Here is a 26,294-nt window from a genome sequence, read left to right on the forward strand (position 1 = left end):
ATGGAGATATAGCATTTGCAGATGTAAATCACATGAACTTAGCTTGCAGGATCCATTGGATCTCTGTTCTATCCTGCTACAGCCACACCCCACCCCACAGATAAGGAGTTTACAGGCCAAATGGATGTGCTTCCCTAAAATAACCAGCCCCAAGCCCACCTCCAGGATATATACAGGCACCTTCCCACCACCAGTGGCACCCCCTGAACATGGAGGCTGGCTAAAGAGCAGATATTTCTAATGGGTATAGACATAGCTTAGATATGTGGGACAGGAAGGTCCACATTTGCACATGAAAGGGCCCTCAGTGAATGCAGGGGAGTCAGAAGGAAACAGGAAGCTAGCATTGAGAAGGGAAGAGGGGCAACCCAGAGGTGGAGCCATGTTTCAGCATGGAGTGGCAAGAAATCTGAGAACTCTACATTTAAACCCAGGTATATGGAGGTGTATTTGGCAAGGAATAGACTTTGTCTGTTCCTACATGGAATATATGGAATAATATATTCTATTTGATGGTTAGTTTGATGTCTAACTTTTCAGTATTTGATTTAAGGTATATATGCTTTCTTTTCTACCTCTGTCCTAGGTCCCACACTTGCTAGGAGCCAACCCAATAGGGATTTAACTTAAGAAAATTGACTCTCATGTAACAGGGAAGAGAGGAAGCAACAAAATTTTCAAAATGCCTATACTTCCCCTTATCATTCCCATCAATAAGAGTAAACTTCAGCACGCACAAGAGACAAGAGGTCTGAATCTACCCAGTTCCCAGTTTCCTCTCAGGATAAACTTACTACACTGAGTGATATTTTCATGCTTAAAAATCTGTGTCTTTCATACATGAGGTCTCCTAATACAATCAAGTTCCTTCAACTGGTATATTCTTGAAGAAAGTCATTCTTTCTAACGGGAAAAAAAAATTGGTTACGCAGAACTTATGAGAGATGGTGTATCCGTCTCCAACACGGCACCTTCCTAAGAGATTTTCATGGGTAGTTTTTATGATTCCTGGATGTAAATTTAACCTTACGAGCAAACTCTGGAATCTAATACCTATGTAAACTGCACTTCCAGTGTATGAGAGAACTGCTCTGGCAGCCAAGTTACCACCTCAAAGCAGACCTTCAATTCTACAGTCCAATTTTACAACTCAAGTTCCAGGGGCAAGACATATGCCATCTTCTCTCAAAGGAACAGAATATGACTGAGAGAGAGAGTAATGCAAAGTCAGTGATACCTTTTATCTAATTCAATGGGCAAGACTTGAACTTGGATGCAATGCGAGTCTCTGGATTTTAGAAGGCAGGGGAATTGCTTGAGAATAGGTCATAAGGTTATGGTAACAGTAACAATAATACCAGTTGAGCATATAAAATCTGAAATGTTCCAAAATATAAAACTTTTTGGGCACTGACATAACATTCAAAGGAAATGCTCACTGGAGCATTTTGGATTTCAGCCCAAGTATACAATGTAAATATTCCAAAATCAAAAAAAAAAAAAAAAATCTAAATCCAAAATACTTCTGGTCCCAAGTGTTTCAAATAAGGGATGCTCAGTCTGTAATAATAACATTTATAAAGTACATAACTGAACTTATATGCTCAATGAACTTACTGTCATTTAACATAATAAAATGTTAACTGAAATATATGTATTCCATTTCCTCATCTATAAGCATAAGTTTAGTCTCTTTTAATGTGAAAAATCTACGATTCTATAGCTATTCTATTTATGGTATCCTGGAAAAGTTAGGTCAGGAATTTAAGAATATTGCTTTCCCAGCTTGGCTCAGTCAAACCTTCTCTAGAGAACTGCTGCTAACTATATGTCAGTGTGAACTTGATTTAAGTGGAAAGAGTCTCTTAAAACGAGTCATATATGTAAGAAAGAGTCTAAAGACCCAACAGGAAAGAGCCTTGTACAAAGTTCTATCACCCGCATGAAAGTGAAGTGAGAAATTCTGACCCCCAAAATAAAAAGCATTACACGTTATTTTTGGACAAATGTTCAGATTAGCTCATGCAGTAGATCCAAAGTAGATAGCATATTTGTTTAGGAAAGATTAACTTAAATCAGTGGAAAAACCATAAACCCTTTTAAGCCATAAACCAAGGGCATCCAATTACACGAACTGGTGGGTAGTCTGCCTGGGTCCAGCTGCTCTCTGCAGCCTTGTAACAAATGCCATCCCTTTCATTTGGCATGCGATTTTAAGACTGGCAGAAGGGGTTGTTAACCAAAAGAAAATTCTGTATATTTAAATCTGAAACAAATCCTTGCCCATGCTCAATTTTGTTTTACTACTCTGCTTTTTAGTTAGAATATATTATTTCAGTTTCAGAGCACATCTAAAAAATTAAATGTGACATTAAGTTTATTATAAAGTTACTGAACTTACCGGGGAAGGAATGAAGGCTTCATGAAACTTCTTTGGATTAATTCTCAATATACCCTTTAAAACAAAAAATAAAGTTTGTGAAAATCTAGCTAGATATGTATGATTTTTCCATATGTATGTTATTCTCCAATAAAAAGTTTTAAAATTAAACAGTTCAATTCAGAAAACAAGTTATATGTAAGAACTATTCATTAAATGCAGGAAACACAATTTCTGTTGATATCTGAAATAGAGGGTTCCATCAAAAACAGAAAGCTTAGACTAGCACCTTGCTGTGAACAGGCAAAAGTGAGAAACAACAGAGCTTGGCATGGAGTGGAAAGTGACAACTGTTAGGATTTTAGCACCCCTATATGCCAGTCTTCAAATTTAAACCTTGACTTTACAAGTAAGATTACCTGGGGATCATGCCTCACTATACAAAGGCCTTTTTTATTCTCCCCATTCCAAGACCTTTCCACAATTACTTGTTTCTGTGACAATTTTCAAATTGGGACACAGGTTGATTTCTAACCTGGATACTGAGCCTCAAGAAACTGGATGCATTATTTTTTACCCTGGCCCCTCTGCAGAGCTGAATGAGTCAATAATTCAAAATGGTCCATAACCAGCTCTTAATGCAAACTGGAATCCTGGCTCCAACAGCCAGGCCACCCAGTCTGCCTTCAACTTCATGTTATTCCAGCACCAAATCAGGGTCTGCTTCTATTTACACACAGGGGTGCAGGTGGGGGCCTCTTCAATAGCAGTTCAGTATTTCAGGCTCTTGCAGGAAGCTGTAACGCTCCCCAGGTTCCAGCTGTAGTCTCAGGCCACTGGAACACATGGATGGAAGGGGTTATTTTTCTAACAGCCAGACTCAAAGGGTATCTTGAAAAAGTATTTTAAATAACATTCCCCCCTAAAACATTTAAAGACTCAAAGATACATAATTAACAAAACAGGCAAGGACATAAAGCAGAAAATAATTTCTTTCTGTGCTGTACCAAATTTAAACTACAAATGTCCGTATCATAGTTTATAATATCACGAACATTCAAATAGACTACTACAAATGATCATTCAGTCCTAATTCAATAATTAATTATTGAGTACTGACTATATTCAAGACCCCAAGACACACTGATGGGGAAGATAATGATTAACTAAGCTCAGCCCCTATTTTAAAGGAAAACATAAAGCAGAGGTACAGCTTACTTTCATAGTGGGGACACCAGAAGAGGCTTCAGAGATGGTGTCTGATCTAATCCTTTACAGAAGAGCAAACTTTGCAAATAAATCAGATGAGGAGTAGAGTAGAGGACACTGTGTTAGCAAAAGTGGTTAAGAAGGCACTCATTAACTCTTCTCCATTGTGCAATAACTCTGCCTAGCACAGAAGAGGGAGGGACCAGGAGATAAGGTTGCCAAAGCTCTCCAAGGCCAGTCCCTTGTTAGGAGTGTCACAGCAAATCTACTTGTAGAACAGCTGTTTCTTGTTGAGGGAAGGAGGGGAAAAACTTACATTTATTCTAAATATTCATCCACTCACTCAACAAATATTTCCTAAGGAATAGCATGGCAGGCACCAGGTAAAGTGATAAGGGTACAATGGAGACCAACAACAAATAGTCTCTACCTTCACAGAGCTTACAGTCTGGTGAGGGGACTCCAAACTAATGAAAGTCAATTCATTGAAATTAAATGTTTAAAAATTTCATTTTCTGATTCCAGATGCTTTTCTCTGGTCAAGGTTTTTTTTTCCAACTCCTGTTCTTCTATCATCCCTTGTAGCTCAGCATATGAAGAAGTACAGAGATGACAATGCCTCTAGCTTTGAAAATGCCTTTAATTGCAGGGCAGTCAGGCCAGGCTGGGCCCAGGGAAAAGAGACAGGTGGCTTGGGGCTGCATCCAGGCTCTATTTAAAAGAAAAGATATTTAAAAGACCTTGAAGATTTTACCCTTGATTCCCTATCCCAAACTTCCTGATATATGCAAAAGCACCACAAGGAAGAACAGAAACCTTGGTCCACAACAGCATTTGTGAATTTGACTGGAGCATGACTCTGAAGAACTGAACCTCAGAAACAGAGCCCTTGAGAGAATCCAGATCACACTAAGAAAGAAGAACCCACAGAGCTCCGCAGCAGACCAGAGTTGTTCCTACAGCCTGACACAAACAGCTGGCAGTAACATCTGTCAAAAAAAAAAAAAAAGGATCTTTTACAACTAAAGGATACTTCCCACAGATGGCTTGTCTTAGTCACCTATAAAAGTCCACGACTTTCATTTCTACAGCCATCCCCAAACCTGACCCAATCGCCTATCTCCCATCTTCCTCCTAAAGCACTTCCCTAGGCCTGGAACTTGATCAGTGAGGATCCATATCCTCCATCTCTTCTCCAGATGCTCCTGATTCTTCACCTCAATTGAAACTTGGCTGTTCGCAGATGTTATTGCTTTCCTTGAGTGCTCTCAAAGGGAACCTATTTTATCTCTCATACCCCATGTATCTCAGGGACCAGGGGTGGAAGGTCTCTTTGCTTCCTCATCATGGCTTTAAAAGTATTTTTTCCTCTATTCTTTTTCAAAAATCCCAGACCCTTTGAAACTCATGTCACTAGCACCTCCTTGGTGCTGTCTTCTTCAAACTTTCAGGTAGGTCAAAGCTCTAATTCACTAACATTTTGACTGGCAGCTCACTGCCTTCCTCTCTATCCTCACTCCCATATATATTTGGGACCTCACAACTGGACTGAGGACCAAGCAACCCTAGCCTGTCACTCTTAACTACCATTTGCTCCCCCACTCCACCTACTCACTCCCCTGTTCACAGCCTAGATCCCATTAGCACTACTAATGATGCTACCTCAAAAAAAAAAAAAGAAAAAAAATTCAAATACGACACTTTCCAATGGCAATCTTTGTCTGCCTATGGTAGAAACACTACTTCAAATTATTCAATTTCACTAAGATCTCCAACCCAAAGCCATGACCATATTTTTCATTCATTGTCCCCCCACTCTGTTTACTCCCTTCTCTGGCCACCTGATTGCCATAGCCTGTCATTATAACCTTGCAAATCCTGAACAAACCACTTACTCTGATATTCAACTAGCAAAGACCCCCTCTCAACTAACCCCAACTGTCTTCCTTCTCCCTTCCTATACCCAGGCAGCTGAACAGTACCATAGAAAAACACCACACAACTAGGCTAAATCAGTCTAACTGGCAATCGCAAACATACTGTATTTGGCTTGAGAGTCCTTAAAACTGAGGAATTTCACACATATAAAATACATATATCGAGATTTTCATGAAAAATCATAAGATCTAACAGCTTTGGACAGGGTTCTCCAAATGGCAACAACCACCTAACCTGAATAACAGATGGTCCTTTTATAGTAATAAAAACAAAACTCAAGTGCCACTTACACTGGTATATGACATGCCACACACTCTTTGAAGAGCTTTATATCAATCAGCTAATTTAACCCTCACAACAATCCTATGAGGTAGATACCATTATTCTTGTTTTTACAGATGAGGAAACTGAGGCACTGAAAGGTTAAGAAAATTGCCTGCTTTCACATCACTTTCAAGGCCAGACAGTCTAGCTCCAGAGTCCGTGCTCTCAACCACTATGAACAGTCTCTCTCTCTGTTTGCCACAGTCAGCACCAGGGCCTCTTCACTCATGCATGCCAGCTGTCCCTCTCACCCAAAAACTCAGCACCACATTCCAACCCTCGCTCTTCTCTGTCTTGGTTAATGGCAACATCATCCAGCCAGCTGTTCAACTCAAAAACTCAGCAGGCATAGTGATGCCTCCCTCTTCCTCACCTTCCATATCTAATCATGTCATATCAGTTCTAGCCCCAAATCCATCCATCCACTTCTCTCCATCTTCACTGCCACCTTCTCGTTCCCATCTCCATGTTTTCTGACCTGGTTTACTTTGATAGCTTCCTGAGTGGCCTCTCAGCTTCCACTCTAGTCTATTCATCTCACAATTCCCAAAGAGATATGTTCAAAGCATGAAACAGATTATTTTCTTCCCCTGCTTAACAGCCTTCAGTGACTTCCTGCTGCTCTTTGAACAAAATTCAATTCTCCAGCACAGCCTTGAGACCCTATATGACTTGGCTGCTGCCTAACTCTCCACTTGTCCCATAAGAGAACTCCCTTTGCTCACAATGTTCCAACAGGCTTCCTTCTCATTTCTCAAAAACACCAAGCCTTCTTCGGCTTGCTGCTGTTCTACTAACTGAGCTCTCCACCTATGTTCTTCTCCTAATTCTTCAAATGGCTGTTTCATTCTCATCTCAGATACCTCACAGAGAGATCACCTCGTCACAGAGGCTTTCCCTAACCACCCTACTACTAAAAAGAGGCTCTAATTATTCTCTCTCGCCTTTCTCATTTCCTTATTAACAATGATCACAGTCTATAATTTCTTATCTTTTTCTTTAGCTATTTTTGCCTACCTTCCCAGTGACTTGCCTATCTTGCTCACTGTCATACGCTTGGCACTGAGTAAGATGTCACGACACATTTGTTGCACTAATTAATTAATTAATGGCTGCAGAGCTAAAGTTCTCTCATCACCCCCGGTATTAATGTTATGATTATCATCTCTCCCATCTAAGTGACTAGGCATTCCGATATAATATCACATCTATTCCCTTCATCTTTAATTCATCCCCAAGCTGATTTTACTTTTTTTTTTTTGAGACAGGTTCTCACTTTGTTGCCCAAGCTAGAGATGAGGCATGATCATGGCTTTCCATAGCCTCTAGGGCTCAAACAATCCTCCTGCCTCAGCCTCCCCAGTAGCTAGGACTACAGGTGCATACCACCATGCCTAACTGATTTTTATTTTGTAGAGATAAGTCTCACTATGTTCCCCAGGCTAAGACTTCTGGCCTCAAGCAATCCTCCCACCTCGGCCTTCCAAAGTGCTGGGATTATAGGTGTGAGCCACCACACCCTGCCTGATTTCACTCTTAACAAATGGTGGAGATCATCATGTCCTCTACCTTCCTGTACTAGGATTTTTTTCAGAGCACCAATAACAACTTCACACCAATATTCTATTCTAAGAGAAACTCTGACATCATGCCTCAGGCAGCTCTGGGGACTTAGCCTGAACTTTCTTTAGCCAAAGCATCATTTGGGATCTGAAACAGCCAATTTTACCATCTTCATACCCGTGTCAACTTGATCATCACCCCAAACTGGAGCCCCTTCCAGGTTTGTCTATACCCTACTCTCATCTCTCCCAACATCTTGAACAACCTCTCAGTATTCTACCTATGAAGACAGAAATAAAATACGTTTTTTGATGTGAGAATTTATTATTTTTTTAAACTTCAAAACTACACATACATGATCATGTGTTATTGTTATTGTCAGTTTCAAACACTGGAAAGAGGACTGTGGTCTCCTCTTCCCACAAAGGAAAAAATACTAATGAAATGTCAAAGTATTAGTCAAGGTATTGAAAACAAAATAAAAATATTCTACCCCTATTTTTTTAAATCCCCCTACTATCTCTCAATAAAAGGTTTCTTCTCTGGATGAGGAGAAAAAAAAGAGATCAAAAGAGATGAGTTTGAATACAAAAGTTAACAAAAGTTTCTAAGTATTTCTAATACACTTAATTTTCTCCATCAGCATTAAAACATCCTTTGTCTGGCCTCTTACCTTACCCAGTAAGGCCAGCACACATAAGTTTATATCAAGCAGCAGATGGACTCTGTTTCTCTGCCTATGAAAATCTTATTTACAGTGTTGTATATTTCACACGGTGACCTCATATCTGGAACCTATTCCTTTCCCCATCTGCAAAGAACAACTGTTCTCATACGTTGCGGGGGGAGGCCCTGGCTGCAGAGTCTCATGATGTCACAGGCCAGGAGGAATCACTTACAAACTCCTGAGAATTAGACTTGTTATATTGATCAGATTTTTGTTTTGTTTTGTTTTGTTTGAGTATCAGCAACTAGTTGCTTCAAAAGCAAAAATTAAAAGGGAGCTGAAGCTAATACCACTGCAGAAAACACTGTCCTCTCCTTATCACTATAGAGTTATAATTCTAGAGCCAAAATTTGAGGCTATTTTTCTTTCAAGTTCTAATGATCGAGGTTACCCCAGCTCTTCTTCAAAAGGCAGTAAGTATCTGAATCTTCTGTTCAGTCAGTAAATAAATATTTATTAAATATAAACATATTAAGCATCAGTCAAATGCCAGACACCGAGCTAATTTCTGGAATAAGACATAACCTTGCTATCAAGGACACGAACAGTCTATTTGGGGGAAACATAAAAGCCAAGAAATGGTAGTAAGTTTAGAATAAAGGAAAATCAAAAGAGTCAACTACAGGAAAGCAGTAAAATTAAAAGTAGAGTTTTAATTCTACTTGGAAAATTCAAATGAGGCTTCTCAAAGTGGGTAACATTTAGGCAGGGACTTAAAAGGTAAGTGTGATTACGTCAAGACAGTGGGAGAAAGCATTCCAAGTACCAGGAACAGCATGTACAAAGTCACAGATATCAAGGAGCACAGGTTTTAGAGGAAAAACCTGGTGAATAAAGGAGAGTGTTCCTGGAGGAGAGTGCAAGAGGATGAGAATGAGAAGGCACAATGGGTCCTCCTATGTGAAACAAGAGGAGGGCCAAGAAACCTACAGATAAAATGATGTTTGGGATATGGGCTGAACGATAAAGAGAAAATGAATGGATTAATGAATGGACTAATGTCCAAATGCAGCTTCATCTCTCCTAAAAGAGGGCTTGTCAAATAAATCCAGGGAAAGCTTTAAAAAAAAAAAAAAAACACCAATAGGGCTGGGTATGGTGGCTCAGGCCTGTAATCCCAGCACTTTCGGAGGCTGAAGTGGGAGGATCACTTGAGATCAGGAGTTCAATACTAGCCTGGACAACATGGTGAAACCCCATCTCTAATAAAAATACAAAAACTAGCTGGGCATGATGGCACGGCTAATTTTTACCTCCTATAATCCTAGCTACTTGGAGGCTGAGGCACGAGAATCACTTGAACCCAGGAGACAGAGATTGCAATGAGCCATGATTGTGCCACTGCACTCCAGCCTGGGCAACAGAGCAAGACTTTCTCAATAAATAAATAAATAAATAAAACCACCAATAGTACTCCAAGAATCAGAAAAATCAACTCATTTGTTAAAAACAGTTTTCTAGTCAAAAGTCTACATTGATCACATGTGCACTCAACCACAGGTAAATAAAGAAAGGTAAAGATACATAAAGATATATATACAGAGAGAAACAAAAAGAAAGAGAAAATGACAGCATCTGTAAATTGGTTGGATCTTCAGCAAAAAACACAAATACAGAAGTTGGGCTCTCAGAATAAGACAAAATGGAACACAGCATTTTCAAGTGAGCCAGGTGGCACATGGCAATATTTCTATACTAATGAAAATATTATGAAATAGACTTAATTCACAGAATATGTGGCCCTGTCTCCCCCTCCAGCCTATTACCTGCCTGATGGTTTACACCCAAGAAGGCCTAAGCTGCCATACTCCATGTTGTTTCACAAGTTCACCTTTTCATTAGCACCACTGCCTCTCCATACCTTCCACACACATATCACTCATCTGATAGGCCCAAACTAGTCATCCTTCAATACCTACCATGAGGGTCACCCACTACAGGAAGCCTCTCCAGAACCTCATTCTACACAGTTTCCTAGTTTCTCCCCAATATTTTGCCACACACCCTGGCCACCCTTTTATCTGAGCACTTGCCATTTGATCCCCAAATCATCTGTTCACATGACTGCCTCCCACCACTGGCTGCAAGGTGAAATACGGAAAGACAGTCTTGTCTACCTCCATGTCAAAGGCACCCAAGCTGCACACTCCTAACCATAACTGTTACTGGCTGACAATGGATACTCAATAAACATTTGTTCAGCCAAACCACTGAACTAGCTTGTAAACATAGTTTATAAACTATAAAGCATTCAACAAATATTGTCTACTGTTGTTTGCTGCTTCCTTTCCAACCTCATCCATTTTTTGTCATTCAGCATCTACATGCTCCAGAAAAACCGAACTATTCAATGTTTCATATATCCAAACCCAATTTCTCACTTCTATTGTAGTAGCTCACACTGGTTCCTCCATTTCTAAAGCTCTCTCTTATCTTCACTTATTCAAACTGCACCAATCCATGGCATGGCTCAAATATGTCACTTCCAATAAAGCATCTAATTGGAAATAGTGGCTCCCTCCTCTCAAATCTCAGAGCACTCTGCCTATTCCTGTCTTGTGGTGCTTATTACCTCTAAATGTACGGTAGTTCTAAGAAGTACCTGTTACCTCATCATCTCTGTATGCCATCATAACAGAACTACACCTGTTATATCATCATCTCTCTGAAAGCATATAACACAGAACAGAAAATAGTTTAATAGATTGTTTTGGATTTCACATATTCAGGGAACAGCCTTCCAGTAGATTTTAAGCACCTGAATGAGTGTCCCTCTCTTCAAGCCTTCCGAAACATCCTCCTTGGACATGTAAGTTTCAAACATGCTCTTTTTCTTCCCTCGCGTGGACTTGCTCTTTGACTTTTTGTCACCTGGCGAAGCACCAATGTCATGTGGGCCAGCCACAGCAGACACACCTAGAAACATGAGGCAGCAATCAACTCTTTCCTCAAACATCTGTGTATTTTTAAAACTGGAGCTATTATACCTTTTATAAATTATTATTTAAAGACACCAACAAAAGACCAAAACACCTGATGGTAATTTTGAACAATCACAAAAAGGAAAGCATGGCTAAGGAAACATGAATAAAATGTACACAGATGAGATTTGAGTTTTAAATCAGCACAACAACATGCATGGAATATAATCTGAATAATGAGTTCAGTATCCTTTGCTATTCATAAACACAAACTTTTTAAAACTAGTAATTACTAAAAGACTGCCACTTTTCTAGAGGAAATTAAACAGCTGTACTTAATATAACAATAAGTTAAGACAGCAAGAAACACATCTAATTCTAGAATAAATCACACAGGAGAATACTTAACAGGTCACTAAAAGAATTATAGTCGCCCTTAGCCGGGTACAGTGGCTCACACTTGTAATCCCAGCACTTTGGGAGGCTGAGGCGGGTGGATCACAAGGTCAAAAGTTTAAGATCAGACTGGCCAACATGATGAAACCCTGTCTCTACTAAAAAATACAAAAATTAGCTAGGCATGGTGGCTTGTGCCTGTAAGCCTAGCCGCTTGGGAAGCTGAGATAGGAGAATTGCTTGAACCGGGACCCAGGAGGCGGAGGCGGAGGCTGCAGTGAGGTGAGATTGCGCCACTGCACTCCAGCCTGGGCTAAAGAGTGAGACTCCATCTCAAAAAAAAAAAAGATTCATAGTTGCCCTCAGTCCTAAAAGACACCCTCCACTTCACACCCATTCCATTTTTATTTCAGTTCTCCAGTTACTCAGGCAGACTCCATTTTCCTTTTACTACCTGTGGGAGTCTCCAGGGGCCGGAGGTTCATTCTGTGGTCAGGATGGCTCATTATTGGCTCCAAGGTGAGTCTTCTCTCCAGATCCAGGGAAACCTCCACTGCTCAGCTCAGAGTTCCCACCTTGAGCAGCTCTGCTGTCATTCACTGAAACCAAGGAGAGATTGGTAATTGGAGAGCAGTTAAGCTGTAGGCTCCTTTGTCCTCTCAGAAATTTAGTACTTCAATGGCAAAGGCAACATAGTGCCCCTCCTGGGTTGTGGCATCACATTCTCCTGGGCAGTTAGTCAAGCACACCATCTGTCTCAAGTTTCTTTTCAAGACTTTCATCCTCACAGGTACCACTAGACTGCTTCTTTGGGCCACTTCAACTAAGTATCTCCACAAATGGCACAATGATGTGAAAAATAAGGATTCCTACAGTTCTATTCAGCTTGTGAAATGCATAAAAATATGAAGAAATAGCCGGGCGCGGTGGCTCAAGCCTGTAATCCCAGCACTTTGGGAGGCCGAGGCGGGTGGATCACAAGGTCGAGAGATCGAGACCAACCTGGTCAACATGGTGAAACCCCGTCTCTACTAAAAATACAAAAAATTAGCTGGGCATGGTGGCGCGTGCCTGTAATCCCAGCTACTCAGGAGGCTGAGGCAGGAGAATTGCCTGAACCCAGGAGGCGGAGGTTGCGGTGAGCCGAGATCGCGCCATTGCACTCCAGCCTGGGTAACAAGAGCGAAACTCCGTCTCAAAAAAAAAAAAAAAAAATATGAAGAAATATAGTTTTGAAAGGTGATATAAAGATTAGAATTTAAACACCGTAATGGAATAGGTACTAAACTGGGGCTCAATATGTGGCATTTACTAAGTCCAGCTCTGGACAAATGATACACCTCTATGAAACCAAGTATGTCAACTCCTTAGAATCCACCAACAAAACCTAATTCGTTGTCACAACTTGATGTACAAAACTATGTAGGGAACTACAGATGATTCACATGCTTTCAAAATATGGCAATACTGTAATTAGACATCTCTTCCCCTACTCTTACCTGCCATCACCTCAAACCAGTTGTCTGATCAGAAGCTCAGACAGCTGTGTCTAAGGAATATAAGAGCAGCTGCCAGGATCAGCAGGCTGGAATGTGGGCCCCTGGCCTTCCACCTGGATACTGAACATGTCATCACTACTTCTACTTTCTAGTCTCTACTGGCCACCAGCCCAGGAGTCAAGTCTATATTTGCAAATTTTTGTGGGCAGCCTGTGTTCCCACAAAATGAATCAAGATGTCATTCTGAACACTAGCTTCCATTTCCTCTGTATTTCCCACACAAATCCTTCACCAAAATGATGTAATTTCTCTTTAAATTGAAATTAATACTAACTCAGCAGAAGAAAAGCAACAGAGACAAAGGATAATAGGTCACTTAGGGATAGATAAAGAGATTCACAGATAAAGCCAATCCAATTGCAAAAAGGGAGAGAAAGGGATGCTCTTACATAAACACCAAGGGAATGGGAAAGGCAGATGGAGGAGTTGAGACTGTCTGAGGGCCTAATACAGAAATGCATTTATCCACTCATTAATTTAACACATATTTCTGCAAGGCACTACACTAGACAGAATGAAGGATAAGTGGAAAGCACTATGTTTTTATAAAGTGTGGACAAATGTACAGATGATGGGCGAGAAAGAGTATCTCCAGGTAAGGAAACCTGAGAGAACTTCAGGGAAGATTTTAAAGAACTAATAGTGTGAGGAAAGCATACTCCTGGCAAAAGGAAATAAAATAGAGATGCAAACAGAAAATACAGGCAAGTTCTTACAAAATTAATTCCATTTGGATAGAGTCCAGCCTATACAAAGGGAGGCAGTGGCAAGGAAATAAAAACAAGCTGGAAGGTCTAAAAATCTAGGCCAGTTTTTCAAAAGCACTAGGGAGTTTTCAAAGCATGAATGAGCAGAAGAGAGAAACAACAGATCAGAGTTGTTTCAGGAAAAATTAACCTGGTACAGGACTCAGAGTCATCTGGAGTTGAGAGACTAGCAGCAGATGCATCTTAGGAGAAAACCAAAACAGACAAGTGAAAGGAAAGGAAGACCAGAACTTGAGTTGAGGACACTGAAAAGAAGACGCCCTTACCATGGTATTATACAGGACAAAGTGGTATCAACTAGCAACCAGGCAGGTCTGGAAGTGAGCAAAGAGGGAGTGGTTGTGTGAGATTTCCAGGTAGGAGACGGAGTTGGAAAAGTTAGAGAACATGATGAATTCTTCTTGGAGCATTATGTACCTCCACATGGAGGGATCCACCAAATACTTGAAAATGGAAGCAAAAGAGAGAGAGAGAGATTAGCCAGTCATTTGCATAAAGATGGTAACACAGAGTGTTCAAGAATGGATGAGATTGCCAAGAAAGGGTATGCTGATACAGAGGAGGGCACAGGATAAGGAACCAATAAGCAACATTCATTTCCCTGTGACATCGTTGTGAAGGCCTATTAAAACCCAGCAGAAGTCCAAGTCCTGACAAAACCTGGGTTAGGGCAACTTGTAGGAAATGTAAAGAAGTAGAAAATATAACAAAGAAACTAATGAAGATGTAGGAAAAGAACCAACAGAAACAGGTATTAAGAAAACAAAGAGAAAAGAGCTCCCAAATGAGGAGATCCATGACCAGGGTATGCTCCCACTAGTGACTAAGAATACAAACGAAGGCAGCCTTGGGTGGGGCGAGGGGTCAGGAGCAAACTGGCAACAATCCAAAAACAAGAGCCACAGTTACAAATGGGGCAGTACATGTCAATCCTGATTCAGGCAAAAGTTTAAATTAGGGGGAGTTACTGCCAGTTAAGTGAAATAAGGGGACAGATTTCAATTCCAGTGTCCCTAGGTCAGCCACATCTGTATCCTTCCTTCAGGGCAATTATCCCAGTTTGTGTGATTAACACCTAACTTGTCTCTCTAACTCAAGAAGACAAGGAATGTTTGGTTGGGTTTGTTATTGTAACTCTTACGGCTCCCACAGCACCTAGGATAGAACAGGTGCTCAAAAGCCACTCCAAATTAATTCAAGAAAGATGTTCAGGAAAACAAAACAACAACAACAACAAAAAAAAAAAAAAAAAAAAACACTCCATAAATGAATGGATGAGTTTGTTTTCATGAACAAGCAATAAGAACACCAAGCAGAGCAGGGTCATACCAGGAAACTACATTAAAAACAAGTCAGCAAAGCATGGGGAAAGAACGCAGGACTCAAGAAACAAAATTGGCAAAAATAAGCAAGACAGCTAGGCAGGCAGTCAAAGCCCACATTTGGGTACCAAAGCACTAGAAGGAAACGGAAAGATTCTGAGTATATAAAATGCTAAGTAGAAAATGAACAAACAATGGCTGGGCATGGTACCTCACGCCTGTAATCCTAGCACTTTGGGAGGCCAAGGCGGGCAGATCACCTGAGCTCAGGAGTTAAAGACCAGCCTGGACAGCATGGTGAAACCCCATGTTTTTTAATGCCCAGTTAATTTTTTTGTGTGTGTTTTTAAAAACACACACAAAAAAAATTAACTGGGCATGGTGGCACAGGCCTGTAGTCCCAGCTACTCGGGAAGCTGAGGCACAAGAATTGCTTAAACCCAGGAGGTGGAGGTTGCAGTGAGCTGAGATCGTGCCACTCCAGCCTGGGTGACAGAGTGAGACTCTGTCTCAAAAAAGAAAATGAACAAACAAGCAATATTCTATTCCCTGTGACATAGTTACAAAGGCCCATTAAGCCTGAAGTCCCTGGGCACTCCTACCCTGACACACTGAAAGCACAGGTCAGTTTCCAATCCTTACTAACTTCCAGAATGAGGGTCACTGATACACTGTCCAACTGCCCACTGGTCCCTAGAAAGAATGTCCTACCACGGAAATAGCTATACTTTTTTTTTTTTTTTTTTTTTTTTTTGAGACAGAGTTTCACTCTTGTTACCCAGGCTGGAGTGCAATGGCGCGATCTCGGCTCACCGCAACCTCCGCCTCCTGGGTTCAGGCAATTCTCCTGCCTCAGCCTCCTGAGTAGCTGGGATTACAGGCACGTGCCACCATGCCCAGCTAATTTTTTGTATTTTTAGTAGAGACGGGGTCTCACTATGTTGACCGGGATGGTCTTGATCTCTTGACCTCGTGATCCACCCGCCTTGGCCTCCCAAAGTGCTGGGATTACAGGCTTGAGCCACCGCGCCCGGCCTATAGCTATACATTCTTAAGAGCTGGGATGACATTAGGATGAATAGGCAATAGTTTTCAATAGCATCACATGGTACAAAAAGGCAGGAAGAATGAGGAACTGGGAAAAGGCACTAGAGCTAAGAGCAAATCTGAAGAAAGCTCCTGGATGAAATAAATGGTGTCTTCAGACCCTCTATATTCCCCAAAACCTAGCACAATGCATAGCATATAGCAGATGCTCAAAAATTTGAATAAATGAAGCCTATTTGGGACAGAAGTCATGTTGCAACAAATATATACAAGCGAGAAGTATGAGGAGCAGGACCAGGACTACAATGGGGCAAGCCAGGCAGCTAGGGTGCAAAATTTGAAAACACAAAGTCCTACAAATACCAATCCCACATTTGCAGGACCCAGGAGTGAGAGCTTCCTAGAATTTTTGTGCCTTATGCATCTCACTTGTCTTAGCCCAGCCTCAGTACTTATGAGCATCAAGAGCAAATGGAATGTATGAACCCAGGTAGCAAAAGAAACACAAAGAGATAAAGTCCAAAGACAGGTTTAAAGAGAGAAAAAGATGATCCAATGGAAAGCAAGAGATGGGAAAAACAAGCAAAAGATGATTATTAATTTAAATAAATGGACAAGACTAAAATAAATCTCAATGAGACTAGAAAAATAAACCACTTATCTTACAAATATATATATATATCCAGTTTTCATAAGATATGCAAAGAAACAGAAAAGCATGACCCATACATGGAAGGGGGATAGTTTCAATAAAAACTGTCTCTAGGGGAGCCTAGATTTTGAAGTTAGCCAATAAGGACTTCAAAGCAGCTATTATAAATATGTTCAAAGAACTAAAAGAAAACAGTTTTAAAATAAAGGAAACTAAGATGACAATGACTCAGCAAACAGAGACTATCAACAAAGAGAAATTATAAAAAAGAACCAAGTGGAAATTTCAAGTAGAAAGACAACAATTGAAATGAAAAATTCACTAGAGAAGTTCAAGAGGAGAGTTAAGCTGACAGAAGAAATAACCAATAAATTTGAAGGTAGATAAATTAAGATTATACAATCTGAAGAAAAGAAGTACAAAAAAAATTTTTTTTAATTCCAAAGTCAAGAACTGTAATGAGTCTCATTCCATTTGTTAAATTTTTGATGTTTGATCATTGACTTATGTTCAGCCTCACCTCACTTTTCCCCTTTTGAACCCACAACTGAGCAGGCTAATAAGAACATCCACATGTGCCTAGCCTTTGGCCCCAGCAGAATATTCAAGTTTTGCCAATCCTCAGCCTGCACATGGGAACTCCCCAGCACTCTAGCCATTATAAAGGAGCAGCCCATTCCCTCGGTCTAACTCAAGGCAGGCCAGACCCACTTGTACTAACCCTACCATCCCCAGAAGTCTCTTGGGTGAATAATAAAATTTCTCTCAAATTTTCTTGGTGTGTGGAGTGCTTCCAGCATAGACATCCTACCTATTAATTGGGAGGGGGTACTTCCTCCCTCCACAGAGTGATCATAGAATAGGAATGAAAGAAAGGACAGCTCTACAAACCTTACAGAAATTAAAAGGATTATAAAGGAATACAATAAACAACTTTTAAAAAATGGACAAATTCCCAGAAACAAAAATTACTAAAATTGAGTCAAAAAGAAATAGAAAATTTGGCCGGGCACAGTGGCTCACACCTGTAATCCCAAGGCAGGCAGACTGCTTGAGTCCAGCAGTTTAAGAACAGCCACAGCAACATGGCAAAATCCCAACTCTATTTTTTAAAAAAAAGAGTACAAAAAATTAGATGGGCATGGTAGCATGTGCCTAGGCCCAGCTACTCTGGTGGTTGAGGTGGGAGAATCACCTAAGCCTGGGAGATCAAGGCTGGGGTGAACTGTGATTATACCACTGAACTCCAGCCCAAGTGACAGAGTAAGACCCTGTCGCAAAAAAAAAAAAAAAAAAGAAAAAAGAAAGAAGAACTAGAAAATCTTAATAGACATATAACAAGAAATTGAATTATTAATTTAAAATCTTCCAATAAAGAAAACTTCAGGCTCAAATGTCTTCACTTGTGTATTCTACCAAACATCGAAAAAAAGATTATCAATCCTTTACCTCTTCCAGAAAATAGAGGATGCATTCTGTGAGGGCAGTATTCCCTTGATACAATAGCCAAAGAAAGGCATCAGAAGAGGAAAATTAAAACTTTTAAACAGATAAGACAGCTGATATTTTAAAATTTTCTTCTTGAATCAATTTTATTCATTTGTATTTCTATAGGAATTTCTCAATTTCATCTAATGTTTCATGGTAGGAGTAGAATGTTGGTCAAAATGTCCTCTTGTATTTTCTTAATATCTGTCCTTTCTAAAATAATGAAAGTATTCTTTACCTAAGTTGGCCAATACGGTAGCCACCAGCGACGTCTTTGGAGAAATTTTAGAGTGACTAGTACAACTGAAACACTGTCAAGTTTAAAACATTTGTATTTCATCTTTATTCGTAATGGATATTGTCTCAGGTTTGTTGGGGAGGAGGTTGGGTTTCTTTTTGTATAGAAAGGGTCTCACTCTGTTACCCAGACTGGAGTGCAGTGGCACGATCATAGCTCTGTAACCAGAAACTCCTAGGTTCAAGCAATACTCCTACCTTAGCCTACTGAGTAGCTAGGATTACAGGCATATGCCACCATATCCAGCTAATTTTTTATTTTAGTTTTTTAAGAGACGTGGTCTCACTACATTGCCCAGGCTGGTCTTAAACTGCTAGGCTCAAGTAATCCTTCTACCTCAGCCTCCTAAAGTGGTGGGATTATAGATGTGAGCCACCACACTCAGCCTTTCTTAGTTTTAAAATTCTAGACTATTAGTTATTTACTATCATACTCTAAAGGTATCACACTCCATTGTCTTACAGCCTCCACTGTCTCAATAAGAAGTCAGCTATTAATCTATCGTCAATTCTTTGAAAGTATAACATTTTTTCTCACCAACCCAGCAGGTTTTGAAAATTTTCTCTTTATCTTCTATTTTTCACAGATTTACTACACTAGACCAGGGCATGGATTTCTTTTTTATCCTGCTTGGTGTTAATCAGGTTTCTTGAATCTTGTTACTTAATAACTTTAATAAGTCTTAGAACGTTTTTTTAGAAAGTTTTCAGCCATTCTCTATTCAAACAGTGATTCTGCCCATTCTGTCTCAACTCTTTGTCAGGATTCCAATTACACACTTTTGATCTCCTCAATGTCTCTATGTCTTCCTCTCTTCAGTATTTTCCATCCTTTTTTCTCTGAATTTTTCCACTTCACTAATTCTCCCTTCAGCTCTGTCTAATCCTGTTAAACCCATTCATTAAGTTCCCAATTTCAGTTATGTTTTCAAGTCTAAAATTTTCATTTTTTCAAATTTCTAGTTCTCTGCTAAGAATGCTGAATCTTGTCTTTTATATTTGAACAAGGTAAGCATAGTAAATAAAGTCTGCTCCTAAAAACTCTAATATCAGAAGGCCCTATGGATCAATACTACCTTCCGTTGCTTGTACTTGATTTCGTTTGTGCTGTGATCATGCCATGACTGATTTTTTTAAATTATGAGCTGGACATTATATTTACAGAATGTTTATAGTAACATTAACAAGTAGTAATGTTACCTTCCAAACAGAATTTACAACATTTGCTTCTGCCAAGCACCTGACACAATAAATTACCTCAATCTATTTTCAGGGTTTAAAGGTATTCAAAGTGGAGCTACAGTCCCTGTGAGGGCCTATCTACATCCAACTCACCCCTATTTCTAGGCTGTGGCCCTTCGGGGTACCAATGCCAAATAAGAGTGATTGACCAAGATCACACACAACCTATATTAGCAGGTCCTAAATTCCAATTCCTATCCTTCTGGCCTTAAAAGGCTATTAAAATGTACTACTCAGGCCAGGTGCAGTGGCTCACACCTATAATCCCAGCACTTTGGGAGGCCAAGGTGGGTGGATCACTTGAGGCCAGAACTTCGAGACCAGCCTGGGCAACATAGTGAGACCCTGTCTCTACAAAAAATACAAAAATTAGCCAAGTGTAGTGGTGCACACCTGTAGTACTGGCTACTCAGGAGGCTGAGACAGGAGAATCACTTGAGTCTGAGAGGTGGAGGTTGCAGTAAGCCAAGACTGGGCCACTGCACTCCCATCTAGGTGGCAAAAGTGAAACCCTTTCTCAAAAAAAAAAAAAAAAAAAAAAGTACTGCTCAGTTTTTCAGCTGATCCCTCAAAAAAACTGAGCAAATATTCACTGAAGAAAAACAGTCCCAAATACTAACTTCATATCTCTAAGTCTTTATTCCCTTCTAGACACACTCTTGTTACCTCTCAAATACTTTCAAAGTATTTCTCAATACTTTGAGAGGAAGGACTGGATTTGGCTGGTGGTTCTAGTTGTTGTCTCAAGAAAGACTGGATTCCAATTATTTTCTTTTTTTAAAATGGAGTCTTGCTCTGTCTCCCAGGCTAGAGTGCAGTGGCATAACCTTGGCTCACTACACTCTCTGCCTTCTGGGTTCAAGTGCTTCTCCAGTCTCAACCTCCCGAGTAGCTGGTTATGGGCACCTGCCACCCCACCTGGCTAATCTTTGTATGTTTAGTAGAGACAGGGTTTTACCCTGGTGGCCAGGCTGCTCTTAAACTCCTGAACTCAAGTCATCCACCCATCTCAGCCTCCCAAAGTGCTAGGATTACAGGCATGAGCCACCACACCCAGTGTCATAACTGAGAGTGGAAGTATCAACCTCACTCTTAACTCTTATTCCCGACTCCCTCCTATATGGACTCACTCTTCTCCCAGACAAAACATCTCCATACCATCACCTACCCTCCCTTTCCTTTCTATTTTAGAGGTGGAAATCTCCCTACACATTTATAACCTAACTCTCTTATGTGTGTTCTTCATCCTATTTTAATCTACTCTAGAACTTTAACACACCCATTATTCTTGCAACTGGGGTATTCCCAATAGCACACAACCAAAGTAAAAACCTGGCTCTCCTCCCTTTCTGCCCACTTTCAGCTACCAGCTATCATTCCATTTCTCTCATTTCCATTCCTACCAAAGTTTTAAAATGTGGTCTAGACTTACCACCTCTATTTCCCCCATTATATACTCTTTAATCTCTTTTGGAATATAACTTCTATCCTCATCTCTACAATGAAATAAAGCTTTCTGTATTCCTAGGGAGGAAAATCCTCACTACTTTAATAATGGTATTCTCTCAGTTTGCTTGTTTTTGTGCAGGATGCCACCGACCAGCTAGCTCTCTGTAATACAAATTCTTCACTCTTGGCCTCCAGGACACATCAGTCTACTGGTTCATCTCTGCCTCTACAATTCACAGATTTCCTTACAGACTTCTCTTTTTTTCACACTACCTCTTCAGTTTCTACCATATACAAGATTCTATTTTTATACCTCATCTTACTTCTCTTTTAAAGAGTTTTAAATCATCTTCAGCTCTGCTCTTCAAAGCTCTTCTTTAACTTTCCAACATCCTACTGAGTAATACTAGCAAGCACTTTGAATACAACATGTTTCTAACTCAATTTATTATTCTCCTCAATACCTGCGTACTACATCCAGATTAATGACATCATTATCATCCCTGGGCAGCAACAGTAGACATCTAATCTCTTTTTCTCCATTAGTACTCTATTACCAAATTTTGTCTATTCTATCTTCAAAACGTGTCCTAAATAGATTCTTTCCTATCCAACTTAATTAGAACTGTCTGAATTCAGATTGTTACAATTGTGTATGTACCATAAAGATGGCAATAGTTTCTTAGCAGGTCTCTCATTCACCAACCTCTTTTCTTCACTCCATGTTTCACCTACAACATAGAAGATATTTTATGAAGTGACTTTTCTTTCTTTCTTTCTTTCTTTGAGATGGAGTCTGAACACAAAAATTAGCTGGGTATGGTAGCACATGCCTGTAGTCCTAGCTACTCAGAGGCTGGGGTGGACGGATCACTTGAGCTTAGGAGATGGAGGTAGCAGTGAGTTACCATTGCACTGCAGCCTGAGCAACAGAGTGAGACCCAGTCTCAAAAAGAAAAAAAAAAAAAATAGAAATTTAAAACTAATAAATACAATATCTAAAACAAAAAATTCAGTGGATAAGCTCAATAGCAAAATAGAGGTAAAAGAATAAACACTCAGGAAACTTAAACTTTATCAACAGAAATTATACAACCTGAAAAACGAGAAAGAAGACTGAACAAAAAATAAAATATTATGGACTTATAGGACAATATCAAAATGTCAAACATGGGTAATTGGCTAGGCATGGTGGCTCACACCTGTAATCCCAGCACTTTGGGAGGCCAAGGTGGGCAGATGACCTGAGGTCAGGAGTTCGAGACCACCCTGGACAACATGGTGAAACCCCCGACTTTAGATATACAAAAGTTTGCTGTATGTGGTGGCACATACCTGTAATCTCAGCTACTTGGGAGCCTGAGGCACAAGAATTGCTTGAACCTGGGAGGCAGAGGTTGCAGTGAGCCGAGATTGTGCCATTGCACTCCAGCCTAGGAAACAGAGCAAGACTCTGTCTCCAAAAAAATAAAAATAAAAATAAATAAAAATAAATAAGGGAAATTGATTTCCCAGAAGAAGAGAATAGGTCCCAATGAAGAAACATTGGCTAAAAACATCCCAGATTTGCTTTAAAAAAAAAGTACATATATAGATTCAAGAAGCTTAGTAAACCCCAAAAAGGAAAAGAAAAAAAAATTTTTTTGAGATGAAGTTTCGCTCTTATTGCCTAGGCTGGAGTGCAGTGGCACAATCTCAGCTCATTGCAACCTCTGCCTCCTGGGTTCAAGCAATTCTCCTGCCTCAGCCTCCCGAGTAAATGGAATTACAAGCATGTGCCACCACACCCAGCTAATTTTGTATTTTTAGTAGAGACAGGCTTTCTCCATCTTGGTCACGCTGGTCTCAAACTCCCAACCTCAGGTGATCTGCCCACCTCAGCCTCCCAAAGTGCTGGGATTACAGGCATGAGCCCCTGTACCTGGCCAAAATTTTTTAAAAATTGTATCTATATCATCATAATCAAACTGCTGAAAACTAACAATATAGAGAAAATCTAAAGCAGTCAATGGAAAATGAAATACCTCAAACAGAACATTTTGATGGCAGCAGATTCCTTATTTTTTTATCATCATCTTTCCTGCCAACCAAAGACAATGGAGTAACTTATCTTTAAAAAGCTAAAAGAAAAAAAACTGTCAACCCTGAATCCTATTTCCAGCAAAAATATCCTTCAGAAATGAAGGCAAAACAAAGACTTTTTCAGATAAAAGAGAAAACCCATCACCACCAGGACTGCACTACAAGAAACACCACACAGAATTCTTCAGGCTAAAGGGAAATGATACCAGAGCAAAACTGAATTTTCAGGAATGAATGTTAAGCACTAGAAGTATTTAATGTATGTAAATTATACATGAGTAAAGTTGTAAAAAATTTTAAGGAGAGTTACTTGTAATCTGGAATTCTATACGCAGTCAAACTAATAATCAAGTATGGGGGTAGAATAAAGACATTTTCAAAAGAGCAGGCCTTAAAAAATTTCCTGTTATTTTTTCTTATGAAGCTACTACAGGATGTGCTCCACAAAAATGACAGGATAAACTGAGACAGAGGATAATATGGAATACAATGAGGAGAAGACTCAGACAAAAAAAATGCAAAGGAATTTTCTAAGACAACAAAGAAAAAAAGAGACCCTAGGATAGCAAATATGCATTAAGCATAGAGGGTAACTTCTAGACTGAAGGACAAAGGTCTAGATTAGAACAGAGTCAAGAAAGAGAAATTGTTATCATCAAGATCCCTGCTACCAAATAATTTAGTGTCTTTTTAATCCAAGGCAAAAAGCCTGGATGAGCCTGGCATGCTTCCTGTTCTAGGCTTAACTTGACCATAACCTGAAGTTCCTACTCTACCCTCCAATAACTTGATTTGGCTGAGGTCACTCATTTCACCACACAAAAGCGTACTACTTTGACCAACTCCTGAGCTTCTGAATTAACGAAAAGATAATCTATAGTATGCTTCCTTTTACATAACAAAGAAAGAAAAAGAGTTACACACATACACATGCTCATTTGTGCAAAAAGACACACAACACAGTAAATTAGAAACTAATGAGACTGGCTACCAACAGTGAGTAGACGGGAACAGCGAAAGGGAGGCAGGTGTTAACTAGGTAAAAGAAATGGATGTGGAATAACACTTCACTTAATATACCTTTTTATATGTTCTGACTTTTGGAACCACACTGATGTTTCACATCTCAAAAACAGCAACATAAAATAAACAAGAATGGGGGAAATGGCATAAAAATGCAATTCAAATAGGAATTATGCTAACAATGCTTAAAATGAAAAACATAACAAATGTTAATGAAATAAACTGAAGACAACAACAAAAAAATGGAAAAATATTCCATGTTCATGGATTGCGGAATATTATAACAGTGTCCTTACTACCCAAAGCAATCTACAGATTCAATATAATCTCTACCAAAATTCCATGACATTTTTCACAAAAATAGAAAAAACAATCCTAAAATTCATATAGAATCACAAAAGATCCCAAATAAGCAAAGCAATCTTGAGGGAAAAGAATAAAGTCTGAGGCATCACACTCCCTGATCCCAAAATATAGCCTACAGTAATCAAAACAGCACAGTACTGGCATCAAAGCACACACAGAGAGCAATGGAACAGAATATAAGGCCCAGAAATAAAAACACATATTTACAATCAATTGGCCCTCAAAAAGAAGCCAAGAATACATAGCAGAGGAAGGACAATCTCTTCAATAAATGGTACCCAAGAAAACTGGATTTCTATATGCAGAAGAATGAAATTAGACACTCATCTCACACCATATACAAAAACCAAGTCAAAATGGATTAAAGGAGGCCAGGTGCGATGGCTCACGCCTGTAATCACAGCATTTTGGGAGGCCAACGTGAGTGGATTACCTGAGGTCAGGGGTTCGAGACCAACCTGGCCAACATGTTGAAACCCCATCTCTACTAAAAATACCAAAATTTGCTGGGTGTGGTGGCATGTGCCTGTAACCCCAGCTACTTGGGAGCCTGAGGCAGGAGAATGTTTGAACCCTGGAGGCGGAGGTTGCAATAAGCCAAGACTGGGCCACTGCACTCCAAACTGGGTGACAAGATTGAAACTCCATCTCAAAAAAAAATACCCAACAAATTAGATTTAAATGTAAGGCCTGACACTGAAAACTACTGGGAAAAAACATGGAGGTAAAGTTCCATGAAATTAATCTGGGCAAAGACTTTTTTTTTTCCTATGAACCCAAAAGCACAGGCAACAAAAGCAAAAAAAAAAAAAGACAAATGGGATTCCATTAAGCTAAGAAGACTCTGTTAAGCAAAGGAAACAATCAACAAAGCAAAGAGACAACTTAATGAATGAGAGAATATATGTGCAAACCATATATCTAATAAAGAGCTAATATCCAAAATACACAAAGAATTCAATCATTTGCAAGAAAACAAATAATCCAATAATCCAATTTAAAAATCGGAAAAGGACCTAACTAAACATTTCTCAAAGGACTTATAAATGGCCAACAGGTATATGAAAAAAATGCTCAATACCACAAATCATTAGGAAAAAACAAATTAAAACTACACTGAGATATTACCTCATACCTGCTAGAATGGCTATTATCAGAAACAGAAAAAATAACACGTGTTAGCAAGGATGTGGAGAAAGAGAACCCTTATACACTGTTGGGTTACAGAAATGTAAATTACTACAGTCATTAAGGAAAACAGTTTGGAGGTTTCTCAAAAAATTAAAAATAGAACTACCCTATGATCCAGGAATTCCACTTCTGGGTACCTAATCAAAGGAAATGAAATCAGTACATTTCACTGATTTCACAAATGTCTCACAAAGAGACATTTGCACTCCCACGTTCATTACAGCATTACTCACAATAGCCAATACATGGAATCAACCTAAATGCTCAGTAAGGATGAATGGATTTTCAAAATCTGGTATATACACACAATGGAATACCATTCCGTTTAACAAACAAACAAACAAATAAAAA

At 39.6% G+C, this 26,294-nt stretch overlaps 1 protein-coding gene across 5 annotated transcripts in view; it reads right to left on the minus strand.

Annotated features, from left to right (window-relative positions):
* DIS3L2 (DIS3 like 3'-5' exoribonuclease 2) overlaps positions 1-26,294 on the minus strand; it is a 388,020-nt gene that overhangs the window by 329,467 nt on the left and 32,259 nt on the right. For all 5 annotated transcript variants that reach the window (XR_012517592.1, XM_003936718.4, XM_074398855.1 and 2 more), the window contains exons 2-4: positions 11,913-12,057; positions 10,900-11,057; positions 2,402-2,455 (exon numbers count right to left, since the gene is read on the minus strand). Coding sequence is in view for 4 of the 5 variants with exons in the window: in XM_003936718.4 (XP_003936767.1) it covers positions 2,402-2,455; positions 10,900-11,057; positions 11,913-11,964 (264 nt within the window). In the remaining variant the exon portion in view is untranslated. The remainder of the gene's footprint in view (positions 1-2,401; positions 2,456-10,899; positions 11,058-11,912; positions 12,058-26,294) is intronic.

Source organism: Saimiri boliviensis, chromosome 5 (genome assembly GCF_048565385.1).
Source record: "Saimiri boliviensis isolate mSaiBol1 chromosome 5, mSaiBol1.pri, whole genome shotgun sequence".
NCBI classification, from domain to species: domain Eukaryota; kingdom Metazoa; phylum Chordata; class Mammalia; order Primates; family Cebidae; genus Saimiri; species Saimiri boliviensis.